This window comes from Lampetra planeri, chromosome 3 (genome assembly GCF_965212315.1).
Source record: "Lampetra planeri chromosome 3, kcLamPlan1.2.h2, whole genome shotgun sequence".
Lineage (NCBI taxonomy): Eukaryota > Metazoa > Chordata > Hyperoartia > Petromyzontiformes > Petromyzontidae > Lampetra > Lampetra planeri.
Window position 1 is genome coordinate 13,379,134 of NC_136109.1, and position 15,289 is coordinate 13,394,422.

Genomic DNA, 15,289 nt, shown 5'->3' on the forward strand with positions numbered 1-15,289 from the left:
AGTGTCGGGCCAGTTAGCCTCCCCTAGCTCGTTAGAGGAGGACTTGGGGATAGGTGAGATTAGCTAGGGGGTATCCCCAGTTATCCGGGTGAGGGGGCCGCTACCCCCTCTAGTGTTGTCCTGTACCGATAAGCTGAAAATAAATATACGTGTGCCTCAACCTGGGTGTCCAGCGTCTTCACCGGTACTTCATATATAAAGGAGGGCGCTCCATTTTCAAGAGAGTCAGACAGGACCACAGCAACCACGGGAGAACATTCAAATATACAGGTGTCCGAGTCGGGATCGAACGCACAACCATCCTGTATACCAGGAGAGGGAGTTAACATCTCACCACCGTGGCACCCCATGAAAAACATAAGACTTGGACCCATCCAATGTTGCCGACTACCGTACATGGTTATCTCCCTTTGAAACCATTATTATTACATAATCTTCAAGAAAGCATCACAGTGCCCTGAGTGCATCCTGCCTAAGTCCATAATAACCACGCTGTGTTTATAAAAGGAAGGAGGTCCAGCAGCATCAGAACAATGGTACATTTCTGAAAGTAATCGCCCTGAAGGTGGAGAAGGCTGTGAGGGCTTGAATGGCCATTTCTCTATAAGATCATGACTTAGTAACCTGGGGGAGATATGCTTAACCTTAACAGAGGCACCAGGCAAAGATGTCCACTATCCCACTCCTTTTTCATTTGACATGAATCCACTCACCCCTCTCATAAAAAATATATTTTTGAATTCCATATGATATTAAACGTTTATAAAACTGCCTTTGGCTCTAGATCTAGATTCTGAGAGCAGTGTGTTTTCTCCAGTCTGCTCTGCATTTTGAGAAATTGTGTTTTTATGTTGTGTGAGGGCATATACTTGTTTGAGCTATATTTCATTACCAGCTTGCACAACCAGATCTGTTGCTGTATATATATCAGAATCCCAACCTATAGAGCTATAAGGTGGCCAAGAGTTGGCAGTACAGTACAACAAATAGGTTGTTGAGTTATCTGTATGCATTTCATTGAGAAATTGTCTAAACATCCGAATATGAACTGACCTAAACCATTGTCTTTAGACTCAGTGAGGCCTTGAATAAATATATATGCTCTCTTAAATGCTCTAACATTTTATCAGGAATCCTCAGTGGCGTTACGTTATTATATTCTCGGTGTTAGCAGTGCACTTTTAGGTGTAAGTTGTTTGGGCTTTGCAAGGACTATGCCTGTGAAATCAGATAACTATTATAAAACACTCTGGAAACGAATACGCAACCCCAAACTTGTGCTCGTTGTTTACAGATGTATACAAATCTGGTCACACACCTAGCAGATATATTCCTCCCAACTTTTTCTCTAAATTACATGCAGAAAAGTGCAGCTGGTAATCTGGAGAATTTGGTATTTGTCGGACTCGCAACATGTTACCAGAGCTTGGATAACCCTGTGTGATGGTGTAAAGGACGGTAGGGGGGGGTATTGGCAAGGGGAGGCTCATGCGGGAGGTGGGAACATGCGTGACAGCCGACTGCCCTAAACATTTTAGGTTCAGATCAAGAAGTCATCACAGCCACTGATGCTATACCACACACACACACACCCCTTGCTGTAGTAGATGATCATAGTCGTCGCAAAGTCAACATCCAAAGTTGGATGTTAAATTACCTTATTATCTGGCATAACAGGAAAATGTCAAAAAGGACTTTGAGAAACCGAGGTTCAGCCTAATAAAGATGTGAAATCAAGCAGTGCCCAAGTTCTACATGCGAGTTTGGTACCCCTGTTTAAAGGTAGAGGAAGTCTTGCATACTACTCACTCTGCCTTTTCTGTCCCTTATCGTCTGTATGTATGTGCGCTGAACTTCTTTCGCACCTTACATAGCCAACCACACGAATCGGAGGTGCGGAGGAAGAACAACAAACTAAGCACAAAAAAACAGTTCTAGATAAATAAGTTTTCAATCGTAGTCTACGCTGGTGAGAGCTATGTAATGTTGTAAATGTTTACAAAGTGCAGTGGTGTGTAATGGTGTCAATAATACATTTTGATGTGACCAGTGACCGAAGTATTGTTTAGTGTGCAGTCATTGGTAGGTAAACAGCTAGGCATTGTGATGGTGCATCCATTCATAAATTAATATCACATTATTACACTCAAGTTAAAAATAAGTAATAAACAGCCTTTTCTCAATTCACACTCATGGTCCGTCTATCAAATTGTGTGCGTAATAATTTATGGAAATTATATGCGGATATCCAGTGTAACAAAATAGATTCACATCTGCTCTTTACCTCACATAAAATCTAGAATTGAATATCAGCTGAGTCAGACTGGCTGTCCTGATGAGACCCAAAAGGTCAAAACCGCTCCACAATTTGCTTGCTTAAACCAATGCTGTTGGTTAACATGTCTACAATATGCTGAGAAAATTCTAGATATTATTGCGTAGAGATACAGAAGTCTGATTTAATAGTAGATAATGAGCGTTACTAATGTTACAATTAGACTCGTGAAAATTGTACAAATGACATTTAAAAATACCAAATACAAATAATTAAACAGAAAAAGCAAGATTAATAAGAATATTTCTTAAATAGAATTGTGACCCTGAATCCATTGACAATCCGTAACAATTCATTGAATCGCTGGCTCGGTGAATCAATGCAAACAAATTTACAACCCGATAGCAACATTCAATCCATATGCTGCTACAATTTCCATATTCTGCCAGTCAACTGCCAGTGGTGGCAATATACACATCATTGAGTCTACCACTTTGTACACACAGAAAAGCCGACCCGGATAGCTCTTGTTTCAGAATGAAAGGCATCATGATTGCAGGTCTTCGTCGTGGTGCTCTATAGCTCTCTGATGTGTTTTTTTATTCCACTGCACGTTTTGTGACATCGCAGAGTGCCGCCTGAAAATACGTCTGAAGGGTAGGCCGTCTTTGTTTAACATGTTTTTGTATGTGGGAGGAAAGCGGAGTGTCTGGAGAAACCTCCACGTGTAAAATGGGAGTATTGTATACTCAAACTCGTACACAACTTGTTACAAACAAATGTGTCATCTTGCCTCCTAAGGCATCTCATTGGCGCGAAGGCAGGCGTTAAACAGGCTTACACATTCATTGTTTTGGATCTTGTAGATGATGCTAGAACTAATTATTTTTAAACTTTTTTTCCGAAGCGATCTGGCCACAAATTATAGCTCAACCAAGTTGCTTTTATAGTAGCCAAATACTCTAAAGTAATTTTGTCATTTTTTCAAGGATTAGATTTTCCATGTCAAAAATCGATTTTATTGTTTTTCCAAATACTGCACAGTCAAATACCTGTTTAGATTATTTGTCAATAATTAAAAAAAAATTATATTACATGTACAGAACCCAGTGCAAGCTTATCACCTATTAAACAAATGTGAACAGAAAGTGTGATGCTCCGTGGTTACTAAGAGATGCCTGAGAAGAAATACACGAATGGAAAGATACAGAAAATAGTTGTGAATTATTAATAAATCATTACAGTACACTACATCAGATGTGTTTAATACAATAAAAAAACTGTTGCTTTCATCAAATTTAAAAGGATAAGAAGATATATAGTACACCCGACTTACGAACACCCGTACTTACGAACACCTAACTTACGAACATCCGTACTTACGAACCGAATTACCTGAAATCTAAATAAATTAACATTCACTAGAACGCGAACTCGCAATTGCATTCGATACCTTTTGCTATGTGGTGTTTGAACATCTTAATACCTGTTTTGTTGCTAGAAAGGGTAAAACCTACTTTTCTTTTATTTAATCAGATTTTTACCTCATATCTTCACATTGCGCTTCATTTACACTGATTTGAAAACAACGTAAATGTAGCTAAAATCTCGAGGTGTCCATTGACTGAGTAAAAAAAAGACCTGGAAAAATAACCCAATTGCACTTCTCCTTGATCTGTGCTACTCACAAAACGTGCTATATTTAAGTGGCCACAGACCTTGAAACGATTTTCTGAAAAGCTTAACAACCTCGGCCACATGTTGACATCACACACTAACCAAGCATTTACACATCCCCAACCACTCCACCCCCTTATCAGCCCCGACTCGATAACACAAGTTCTACTCCTCCTGACCAGCAAGCCAGTGGGCTTGGCAGTCAAGGCAGGGCAAGCCATGGCGAGTTCCAACACCACCGGTTTGATCGACGCCCAGATCAACGAGTCTGCCGGCAGTGACATCTGCGGGAAGACGGGCACGCTGTTTGACAAGTATGTCCACACAGCCATGTATTGCCTCGTGCTGCTGGTCGGGCTGCCCGGCAACTTGACCGCAATTTGGCTGTACGCGCGCAGCGTGAGGACCTGGAGCTCCAGCACGGTCTTCCTCTTCAACCTGGCTGTGGCCGACCTCCTCTACCTCCTCACCCTGCCCATGCAGATCGTGTACCAGGTAATGCAAAGAAAGACACACTGTTATATAGCCTTAGCAGGATGTTGGGGCAAGTGCTGTTATCTAGTAGCACCTGCATGGTATACCAGGGGGTGGGTGTGGCCAGCACCACGCCCGACCGCCTTTGTCTCCCTAGTGGCGACGGTTACTACACACCGCACCAGGTACTCAATTGAGGCTGAGTCGACCTAGGGGAGGCCCAGAACAGGTTTGGATAATCGTCACCGGTGTTGGTGGCCACCATGAGCGGGAATCGAACTCGGGTCGCCGGGTTCATAGTGCAGCGTGCTGACCGCTCCTACACGAACGTGATACCACACAGATTGCCAACGCATGATTCGCAGCCAGCCTCTCACAATGGTTAATCCAGTGGCCACTCATAACACTATGTAACACAATTTTTGTTCCTGGGTTCTAAGTGTTATTTCCTAATTGCTTATGCCTAAACATTATAGAAAATGTCTATTGTTCCCCACAAAGTTTGCTTTTGTGACCAGGACAGTGATATTTTGAAATGTACTTATTTTCAATGAGGAAACGGGCGAATTTCTGTATTTTCGCTCACATAAAGTCAGAAAACAACAACTTATGATTACAAATGAACGTGTATTTATACTAAAGTAATTCAAAAATGACTACAAAATATTTAGAAGTGAGTAGTTTATCGAGATTTACGATTATACTGTAAATCACTTTTCACGAATCAGCCCCCAAATGTAGTCTTCCATCCTGTTCTCGTTATACTGTCTTTGGTAGCGGCGTTCAAAGTCCAGTATATCCTGGTGGAAGCGCTCGCCTTGCTCCTCCGAGTACGCTCCCATGTTCTCCTTGAACGTATCAAGACGAGCATCAAGGATATGGACTTTGAGGGACATCCTACAGCCATTGTGCCGTAGTTCTTCACCGGCGTCTCAACCAGCTCCACATTTTGGGGCAACTGTGGGCATTTGTTTTATATAACCTTTTTTGTATTATAATTCTGTGTTGAAAGGTCTAATTTCAGTAAGTGTATCGTTTGCTAATTGTGCCTACCACGTGTGTAAAATTTCAATGACCCATATAAAAACTAGTTTGTCTTATCGAGTACCTTCCTGCATGTTACCAATGCATTACTGCTGCCAGAAATATAAATGGCTCATTAGCAATATTTGGACGATCGTGAACATGTGCTACTGTTCTTGATTTTGGCTAACCCAACAAATCATATATTTTTATTTCGATATTGATCCACTTACATATATTTCACTTGATATTATACGAAGAAAATCTGGCTGGAAGGTCTTATTGTTCGAGCAAATTCAAACGGTTGCAAGTTCAAATCTGCCAATCAGTTTTTCAGGGGAGCTAATGAGTACCAAATTTTGACTTAAAGCTTTCGTGACTGCAGGAATTAATATTCTTTGGGTCTTTCGGTAAAGTCACGTAGATAGGTTCAAAGTAAATAACAAAAAACTACGTTTCGATCGCAACACAAGCGGTCGTCATCAGGAAAAGGGGGTTAGCCTCTAACTGCAAACTGTTTATAAAGGTTTAAAATGGGCGTAGCCTAAGTGTCAGCAGTATGGGCGGGGCAGCTAAACTTGCCAGTAGAGATGAGCATTGCAAATGCCTGTTTGAGCAGGGAGATGCAGATATTTTGACTTGAATTTAATGCAGTGCTATTTATCATTGCTTTAACTTTTCAGGCAAATGACAGCATATGGGTGTTTGGCTCCATCACATGCAAGCTGATGCGCTTCTTGACTTATGCCCAAATGTACACCAGCATCATCCTCTTGGTCTACATTTGCCTGGATCGCTACGTAGCCATCGTCCACCCTCTGAAGTGGCACCGCTCGCCACGACACCGCGTGTCCCTCTGGATGTGCGTCGCTGGCTGGACGTGCATTTTGGCCCAGGTGTCGCCCCTCTTGTCGTTCGTGTCCGTGTCTCAGTACCCATCCAGCAACAACCAGCGGTGCCACGGATTCACAGACTCCGCCGACATCGCGACAATGTTCGTCTACAGCCTCGTGCTCACCGTCCTGGGTTTTACGCTACCTTACCTGGTTATGCTCGTGTGCTACCTGCTATGCGTGCGAGCGCTCAGGCAAGAACGCATGCAAGGTCGGCAAATATCAAAGGAAAAATCTGTCAAGATCATCATCTGTGCCCTGGTGCTCTTTTCCACTTGCTTTGTGCCATACCACATATTGCGAAATGTCAAGATGTACTTCACTCTCTATCCACCGCATCCGTGTGACAATCAGGTCATCATAGTAGCCTACATCATTACCAAAGACCTGTGCAGCTTGAATTCAGCCCTCAATCCCATGTTTTATTTCGTGGCTGGTGACAATTTTAGGTTAAGGCTGACTGTAGCAATTAAGAGCTGCTGTCCTGAAGGAGGAAACCAAGTTCACCCTGAACAAATTTCATCATCGATATCTTAGTCAAACGACAACATATGCGTTTTTCTGTTAATTGCAAGTTTGCCTTTACAATTACAGGTATGCAGAGGCTAGACATGTACTCACTTTTGCTTAAACTTTCAATAATTTGAAGCACATTTGTATAGTTTGTTCTGATATAAACATTCGACGCGTGATTTATCTCAGAAATAAAAGGTGAATTTGACGCACGAGTTATTTTAAAAGTTACTTGTACGGCGTCATTTTTTTTTACCGGAGCTAAAAAGTTTCCACCAAATGAATGCATTCCTCCACGTTCCCTTAAAGCAGTCCATAATTTACTGGAAAATAAACTGCCAACACAATGTATTCGCCAAACTTGTATTACTTTCTGCATTTTACTAGTGACAATATATTACAATGCGTGGTGTACTTGCATACACAACACAAGCACAAAAACAAGCATGAGTTACATTTATGAGATAAGCAAAATATACCAATGTGAAAAGTAGAAGTGACAAACTTTTCACGCAAAAAATAGAGCCAATTAGTTGGGAGATTTGGTGAAAACGACATTTACTCTGAAGACAGAAGATTATCCTAATTCGGGGACTGGACAGATCTCACAAGCTCGTTCTCGCCAAAAGGCATCATCCCTAACTAGACCGAGCTGAAAAACCAAGGGTCCCCATTCAACGGGCAGTGCAATTGAGAACGCTTTTCTATTGAAAAACCAGTTAGATTAGAGTGCATCGAAACAGGATCTAACGTCCGAGCAGCTGCCTTGCTGACCATTAGGTCGGCGCGTCAGATTGTTTCAAGATATGGTGGACATTCACTACCAATGCAGCTGGCATCCATGTTAGTTACTTTAGCACATCCATTTTAGTTAGGTCATCTAGCAATGCACAATGTTCTCTGGCATTTTAATAAAGGCACTGCTAACACTGTACAATAGAAGTTAATGTCTGCCTTTTAGCGCGATGGCAAACCTCTGCTCATTTAATGTACCCCAGGTCTGTCTCGCACGTCGACATGCGCACGTGTGTACATACGCGTGTGACGGAACCATTTGAAACGAAGTCATTATTTTCACAAATTGCAGCATTGCGGAATTGCTGTATTCAGCTGAAAGCCCTCCACAACTTTCAGATGGTTTGGAGAGAGATCAGGGAGCACAGTTGCGTTCCTGTCATCTATACACATACACCTGCATGAAGATGGAGCGTATAACTGCAACTTATGAACAGATGTATACACGGTAAAGTAGGGTTATAACTATGAAACCGTGAGTTGAACCCGTCACCGATTTGGGTTGCCAATTGATCGACTTTTTGTTTTACTGTTAAATACAGCAGCCTCCCAAGGTTGCAGGCGTAGCACGACCCCATTACATTAAATCATTTATCCGCAATCCGATTATCCAATAATTACATTTCTACAGTCGACAAATCCTGGTTGTCCAAGCATGGCAATCCATATATTCGGGTTATAGACCGCGGTTAAATAGAGTTATTCGGCATATACCTACAACTATCCAGGGTCAGATAGAGTTAGTCAAATATCCAGGGTTAATCAGGTAAGTGGGTGCACAAACCTTAGGACCGCCTCCTGCCACCAAATTAACTATGGGTGCATAAGCTGATACGCTTTCTACAGTCGAGGCGCTAGAATGTGGGAGTCCTAAAAAATGGCAAGCAAGTGCCTTCCATTACCCATCACGTTGGGAGAGACCGTGTTTAGGACTGGTGCCAGAGGCAAGCACCTACTGGCCACGCCACATTTGGTGAAACTTTTGTCTGGAGCTAGAACTACAGATAAGAGTTTAGGCAAAGCCTTACAACCAGATATAACCCTGGATAATCGTATTTAGAACTTTTTGTACCACAGCCAACTGTGCAAATCCGTGGGGGTTAGGACCCTAGATATGGAAAAGGGGTAAATGGCCTTATGCCAGAACAGCTTTGATTTAGGTTTGTGCCCCCCCCCCCGCACTGCCAATCAGCATGGTTGGCGACAGCCGTGCAACAGTTCAACATACATAAGCAAAGTCTATCAGTGAAGGTGACAAAATTTGATAATGGAATCTATAAACCAGACTCGCATCGGGATTCTAAGTGGTAAATTATTGAAGCACAAGGGTGACAAATTACTTGCTTTTAATGAACTTCAAGTCACAAATATGCATCAGCTCTTTGTAAGCTTCATCCTCTTACACACAACTGCCAAAGTGCAGGACCAAATGCTAGGGACAGGCATGTAAAGTCGTGATAGATATGGACTACATCTTTATAAAGAATTTAGATATGCCATTTTAAAAGTATGTTTAATCATACAAGCGCTGAGTAAATGCAATAATCCATGGTGATATAAGGGGACCATATGACAGATACTGTAATCCGTGGCGCACTGGAGTTTAGTTCCTTATCCACGAAAATAATTTGCGTAGGATGCGAACGGCAGATTATACATCAAATCTGCAATGTTTTTTTGCTTGACATGCAAAGCAAAAAGATTGAAACTGTAAATATATTTTTAAAACCTTCCCTCAGTATGTGTATTGCCACGTTAGCCTAGCCCACTTGTGAATGACAGACCACAAAGCGTTTTCAATCTGTCACTGTGCCAAGGGTTACAGCAGTCACAAAACCGCCAATCCGCAAAGTACAGTATTTGTGGATTACCAATTGGTGAATTACTGGATTTGTTGCAATGCAAATTACCCAGGAAAAACAACTCCATAAGCATCAAGCCATGTTTTCATCCATTTGTTTTCCATGTGGGAGAAAACAGTATCTGGAGAAAACCCACAAATGTGAAGGGGTAACACTCAAAGCTCAGCCCATTTATTAAATAATTCATTCCTGTACTTCATCTCCAAACTCCATCTCAACTCAAGCCTACAACAACCGATAATCCTAAGCGGTCCCCCATTCGAGAAATAACCAGGCCCAACCTCACTCAGCTTCAGAGACCTGGCAGATTAGTTTTGTTCAGGCCGTTTTGTTTTATTCAAGCGTCTGCTCAGTTGCTTGCTATGTGGTTTTGCTTAGCCAGCTTGTCAATGAGTTGCCGCAACTCTCTCCTCTGCTGAGTCACATAAGATGGAGTAATTATCTCATTCAAGGTTGGGCCCACTCTCCCCAACATGAACTCTCTTGCCAGAAGTCTTGCATGGCACAGCACATACATGCCACAGTCGTACGCATTCTCTTGCTGCGGAGTCTCAACTTTTTCGCTGAAGATCGGGTTTAAAGACTCATCCCTGCCCAGGAATAACTTCAGCCTCCGTGCAGTGTGAAGTGCCTGCGTGCTGTTGCAACTTCCTTGGCTTGAGTCGTAGTGCCGGAACGTATCAGTCGCCCTGCCAGGGTTGCAGATAGGGAGGGAAATGGGTTGGAGGGGGGAATCAAAATCTGCTTAAGCACACAAGTCAGTTTTCAACAACGGATATTCCTGGGTCAACACTGTTTTAAATAGCACACGTGAAATGATGTCAACCAACCAATCATACTCTAGATCTTTTAATAATAATAAAAAAATGGGGCAGTACGCAACAATTGACAATGCTGCTTCATTGTACCCAAATGCACATTATAGCACAAAGTTCCTAAAGCACCTCAGAACAAAATACAACTTTAATTATGTTTGTGTTAAGCTCTGAAGATTTAAGGTTTCAACTGGATGGTCTATTTTTACACATCTGCACCAAGACAAAGACTTTCCCAACCTAATAAATGGGTTTACGCATAAAAAAATGCTACATCTAACATGACAAAATATATTTCTTAAAAGTTTAAGGTTAGCATGACTCGTTAACAAATTCCTTCAGTTTCGTGCCATAATTTCTTTAAATCTATTGTTTCCAAGTGCTTGTGGCATTTTCACCATTGCTTACGACAAAATGCTTGACAGGACATGAAAAAATGCACATGCTACTTCCAAAAACACCATATACAGTACTCCAAGTAATGCTGTACAGTACACATTTTTAATGTACATGTTATTGTTAGTATAGATGGATATGCGAAGAAAAATGTAACCTGTTAAGTCTACAATTAGTTACAATTCTATAAGCAATGCAGAAGGATGTGGCTTTATGGTGCAGTGGGCTGCACAAGCCAGTTGCAAGGGGCTGGGTGCCTAGATCTCCAAAGCAACCCAGTAATTTCTACGGAGAATTTTACCAAAGTGCACCATCTGTCACCAAGTGGATCATGGAAATCTCACTTGTCTTAGTTATTATAACATTAAGCAAACATGAACTCCGATGAGCAATTACATTACCATTGCCTACATTTAACTATATTAGTAACCAGAGCCAAAACTAAAAGTAACATTTCTACACTGTATTAGGCACTAACGAATATAATTTCGAGTTTAAAAAAAAAGGTGAAAATACACCAGTTCAAGGGCTTTTAAATCAGATAATCCAACTCCTAAGAAAGTCCTGCATTGGGATATTTGAATTAATTTATTTAAGCAATGTTTTCATGCATCATGACACCATAGTAGAAGACCAGGGGACAGCGCGTGCAGGACGAGTGTATAACGCAGTCCTCCTGCTCGTGTACATACCTGTCGTAAAGCAAGAGGCTCCAGTGTGTGCCCCCGCTAGTATTGGGCGACGCATGGTCGTTGATGGCCAGGAACACAAAGTCTTTCTGTTGCAGGTCCAGCGGCCCAAGGACGACTCCAATTTCTTCGTCTGGTGAAAACTTTATGAAATGCGACACCTCGGGCCCGATGAAGCACAACTTCTGGTTATTGGGCATCCCTACAAATTCCTCCAGCTCCATATACTCGAAGGCAAACGCCATCACCTGATCGTTAAACCAGTTCGGTGGTTCCAGCAGCGCCACATCGGCACGACGAAGCAGGCAATTGTTGTAGCTCAGCACCACAGGATTCATGGCAGTTGCGGCACCGAGTGCCCACGTAAGCTGTGAAGAAATAAAGAAAAAAGGCCAAGCAAACGTCTCGCTGATGTTTTCATTGCATATATTAAATAGTGTCAATGTGTTTGTTTATAGTGCAATTGAACACATTTGTTGGGCGAGCCCTTTACTAAAACGTAAACTATTCTCCCGGTGAAAAACTAGCAGCTTGATAACATTGCATAAGCTCAAGTGACTCAAGATTCCTGGTTTCATTGTGGAAAATGTACTAATGGTTACCGTTGACTATATAATGGATGCTAAAAACACTGACAAGTTGCAACAGTTTTTTTAACACTCGATTGGATACATTTAATACTTCAGCTGGGTATTGATAAAGACTATTAAGTTCAAATGCAAACTTTAAGAATGAAGTTTCTGAAATATTTAAATGAATGCCTTCGTTTTCTTCACACATCATGCTTTAACAATACTAATCACTTGGGTTAAACCAAATTGCCACTACATTACATAAATAGAAATTCAGTCCCAAGTGTCTATGCACTTAGTATTACATGTGGCAGATTACACCATAGGACGCAAATAATATGCTGCAACTGAGAAATACACAAGGAGATTCTAAAATAAGTCTTGGACAAAAATGCACCGATCGATGTGGCACCACCAATGTTGACAATTTTCACAACTAAGAGTACAGCAGAAGCGTTTATTCTGTAAGGGGCAATACATTCGACTTGGAGGTGGTGGGAAATGAACACTAACAGTGTGCGAGTTAACATATTATATTCCTAACATCGCAGCAATGAATTGATTTATATTAAAATAACTATGAACTAAAGATACATTTTCACATGCAACGAAAAGGAGCACAATTGGTACTCGAAGTATCTAATCATATTGGCAACTGCTAGGCGGGCGGGCCTTATGCTGCCAGGTGTTAAAATCCATCAGTTCAAAATAGGTAAGGTGCTTTCTACACCTTGCTGTTGTGCATTATTCCATTAAAATTGCCTTGTTTGCTAAGAGAAAGCAAATTAATAGATAACATGCATTTATTATATTACTTAAAAATGTCAAACCGAGCTAACGTCATTAAACAAAGTCAGAAACCATGCGAAACGCCTAAAAACCATTAATGCAAATTGAAGCAGTGTAAAGCAGTAGCAGTGATTTTATTAGTTGGTAGCATTGAACCAGCGAGTCCACATTTTGTCTGCCCGAGACCTGTTTCCCCAGGAAATAATTTACGAACTCCGCTTGTGGATTATCAATTGCATTCACAATCATCATTGTACCTATTATCTGACAATTTCCTTATTTAAAAACCAACTCTTCCGTGGCATGCGAGTGCATGTGTACACACCTTAAGCCACCACTTGAGCCATTCGGCTACTTGAGCACACACATTAGCCCAAAAGCCATCAATGACTCATGGGGTGGACCAATGTTTACTGCCGAATGGAATTGGCCCAACATTGCTGCTTAATTCACATTAGGGAGGTTATTACAAGTGCCCACCTGATTACAGTGGAACAAGTTTTTTTTCTCCCCTCCCAAAATTTGTTCTCGCATCTCCCGAAAACCAGCCATTTACAACAGAAAAGTAGCGACAAGTGTGTGCAGACCATTCAGAGCCCAAGCTGGAGCGGTGTGTGCAATGAGCAAGGCTTTCACACTTCAGCAAGTTTCTGACAAACATGGGCAGACTTATTTCCTAAGCGCCAAGAACTGGGCGAGACTTTCTTGAGGTCATGCAAACAAGACACATCCGGTAGATGGCGCAGTGTCTGCATCACTTACACAGGCTACTCGAATGCCAGTTGGCGATGTACTATTTCCGTAATTTCCCCCCCCCCCCCCAAGGTTAATCAATTCTGCATAACATTTTGGGACGTTAACACTGCAATTGGCCAATAGATACCAGCCCGTATCATAACAAAATGTAAAATATTCACCGATGGAAGACTTGAGTCATGCAAACCCTCTTCTGCCCTCTACCTCTCCTGCCATCACTACCACCTCCATTCACCTCGCATTGTACAGCAAAATGCGGACTAGTCGCCATCTGTGATCTGCCCATCAAGATGGAATAGAATGTTTCTCCATCGCACGCATGGATTTCCACTAGGTTCTCCGGTTCCCTCCCACATTCATAAACTCTCATTAAATTGGCTGAAAACATCTTACCATTCAGAGGACCGCAGAACTAGGAAATTGCCGCCTTCGAAAGGCAGTATTATTGACGAACAATTATGCTTGAGCGTGACAAACGCGCAAATGCAGCATTACCAAAAATTTCCTCCATGCCAATTGTAATGCAGTGGCTCAGTCTTGTTAGGATATAAAGCCCCCCCCCACCCCCAATTAAGATCACTCGTCCCCTTTCACAGGCAGACGGGATGGCCCTGGAGAGCACGTGGCTCGGAGCGCTGCCAGCACCAAGCGGCCACGTGGGGGGGGGGGGCACTCAGCACTCACTCCACATTGGCGCGCAATGCCAAAGTGGAGCGCTTGGGGGCGCGGCACACCAGCTCACACCTGACACCGCCTCCATCCCGAGCCAATTCGACAACCAGCCACCAGCCCTAGCCAGTCAGTCAACCAGCCCCTAGCCAGTCAGTCAACCACCAGCCCTAGCCAGTCAGTAAACCAGCCACCAGCCCCTAGCCAGCCACCAGCCCTAGCCAGTCAATCAACCAGCCACCAGCCCTAACCAGTAAACCAGCCCCTAGTCAACCAGCTATGAGTCGGACCAGCCACCAGCCCAGAGTCAGATACCAGCCCTAGCCAGCCAGCCACCAGCCCTAGTCAACCAGACACCAGCATTAGCCAGTCAACCAGCTACGAGCCAAGCAGCCACCGGTGCCAGTCACTGCACTCGCTCAGGAGCCCAAAGCAGCGACACAGCAGCGCTAAAACTCCCTCTCACAAACTCGAATCCGTCAACCCCTCCCCACGGGGCTTTATACTGCACACTCCTGCCGCTCTTCGCGTCCAGCAGCAGCAGCTGCAACGGAGAGAGACAAAGGCGGCCGCGGGAGAAGCGTCACATCGCCTGCAGCTTCTACTGTACCTCGCTGTTGTTGTTGTTGTTGTTCCCGCTGTTTCCGGGTGACGTCAGCGCCCAGAGGCTTTGCGATTCTCCCTTAAATACGATTCTCTCTCGATTCGAATCGTTACATCCCAACGTTAAATGGAGAATCGATCATAGAAATGGTTTGGTTGTGACACGATTCTCCCTGGAATACGATTCCTTTTTGCGAATCGACTCCATCGTTAATTGAGGAGTCTATAATGCAAATGTATTGGCTGTGACACGATTCTCCCTTAGAATACGATTCCCTTTCGCGATTCGATTACTGAGATCCCATCGTTAATTGGAGACTCTATTATGCAAATGTATTGGTTGTTCCAGGGTGGTCCGGATCAGAATATTTATTTATACTGGAGGAATCCGATGAGCTTTAAGCTCTTTATTTCCATGGATGTCCAGGAGGGGCGGGTAAAACCCCCGTTATAGCAAAAGACAATACAAACACATGAAAAGTAAATAA

General features: G+C 42.8%; 2 protein-coding genes across 2 annotated transcripts; one reads left to right on the forward strand and one right to left on the reverse strand.

Moving 5' to 3' along the window:
• Nucleotides 1-4,171: 4,171 nt before the first annotated feature.
• On the forward strand, nucleotides 4,172-6,959 carry LOC144738190 (succinate receptor 1-like). The gene is made up of 2 exons (XM_078621204.1): nucleotides 4,172-4,447; nucleotides 6,133-6,959. The coding sequence occupies exons 1-2, from the start codon at nucleotides 4,172-4,174 to the stop codon at nucleotides 6,877-6,879; spliced, it is 1,023 nt and encodes a 340-aa protein (XP_078477330.1). The 3' UTR covers nucleotides 6,880-6,959.
• Nucleotides 6,960-8,979: 2,020 nt separating this feature from the next.
• SENP8 (SUMO peptidase family member, NEDD8 specific) lies at nucleotides 8,980-14,890 on the reverse strand. Its single transcript, XM_078621192.1, has 3 exons — nucleotides 14,809-14,890; nucleotides 11,416-11,780; nucleotides 8,980-10,201 (listed from the first exon to the last, which is right to left on the reverse strand). Exons 2-3 carry the CDS (start codon nucleotides 11,748-11,750, stop codon nucleotides 9,862-9,864), a joined length of 675 nt encoding a protein of 224 aa, XP_078477318.1. The 5' UTR covers nucleotides 11,751-11,780; nucleotides 14,809-14,890; the 3' UTR covers nucleotides 8,980-9,861.
• Between the last annotated feature and the right edge of the window lie 399 nt (nucleotides 14,891-15,289).

Excerpts from the sequence above, each read along its gene's own strand:
- LOC144738190 (XM_078621204.1), top strand. The coding sequence starts at position 4,172 with ATGGCGAGTTCCAACACCACCGGTTTGATCGACGCCCAGATCAACGAG. Across the intron at positions 4,448-6,132 it reads CCATGCAGATCGTGTACCAG|GCAAATGACAGCATATGGGT; the intron begins GTAATGCAAAGA and ends TTAACTTTTCAG.
- SENP8 (XM_078621192.1), bottom strand. The coding sequence starts at position 11,750 with ATGAATCCTGTGGTGCTGAGCTACAACAATTGCCTGCTTCGTCGTGCC. Across the intron at positions 10,202-11,415 it reads AGCCTCTTGCTTTACGACAG|GGCGACTGATACGTTCCGGC; the intron begins GTATGTACACGA and ends CAACCCTGGCAG.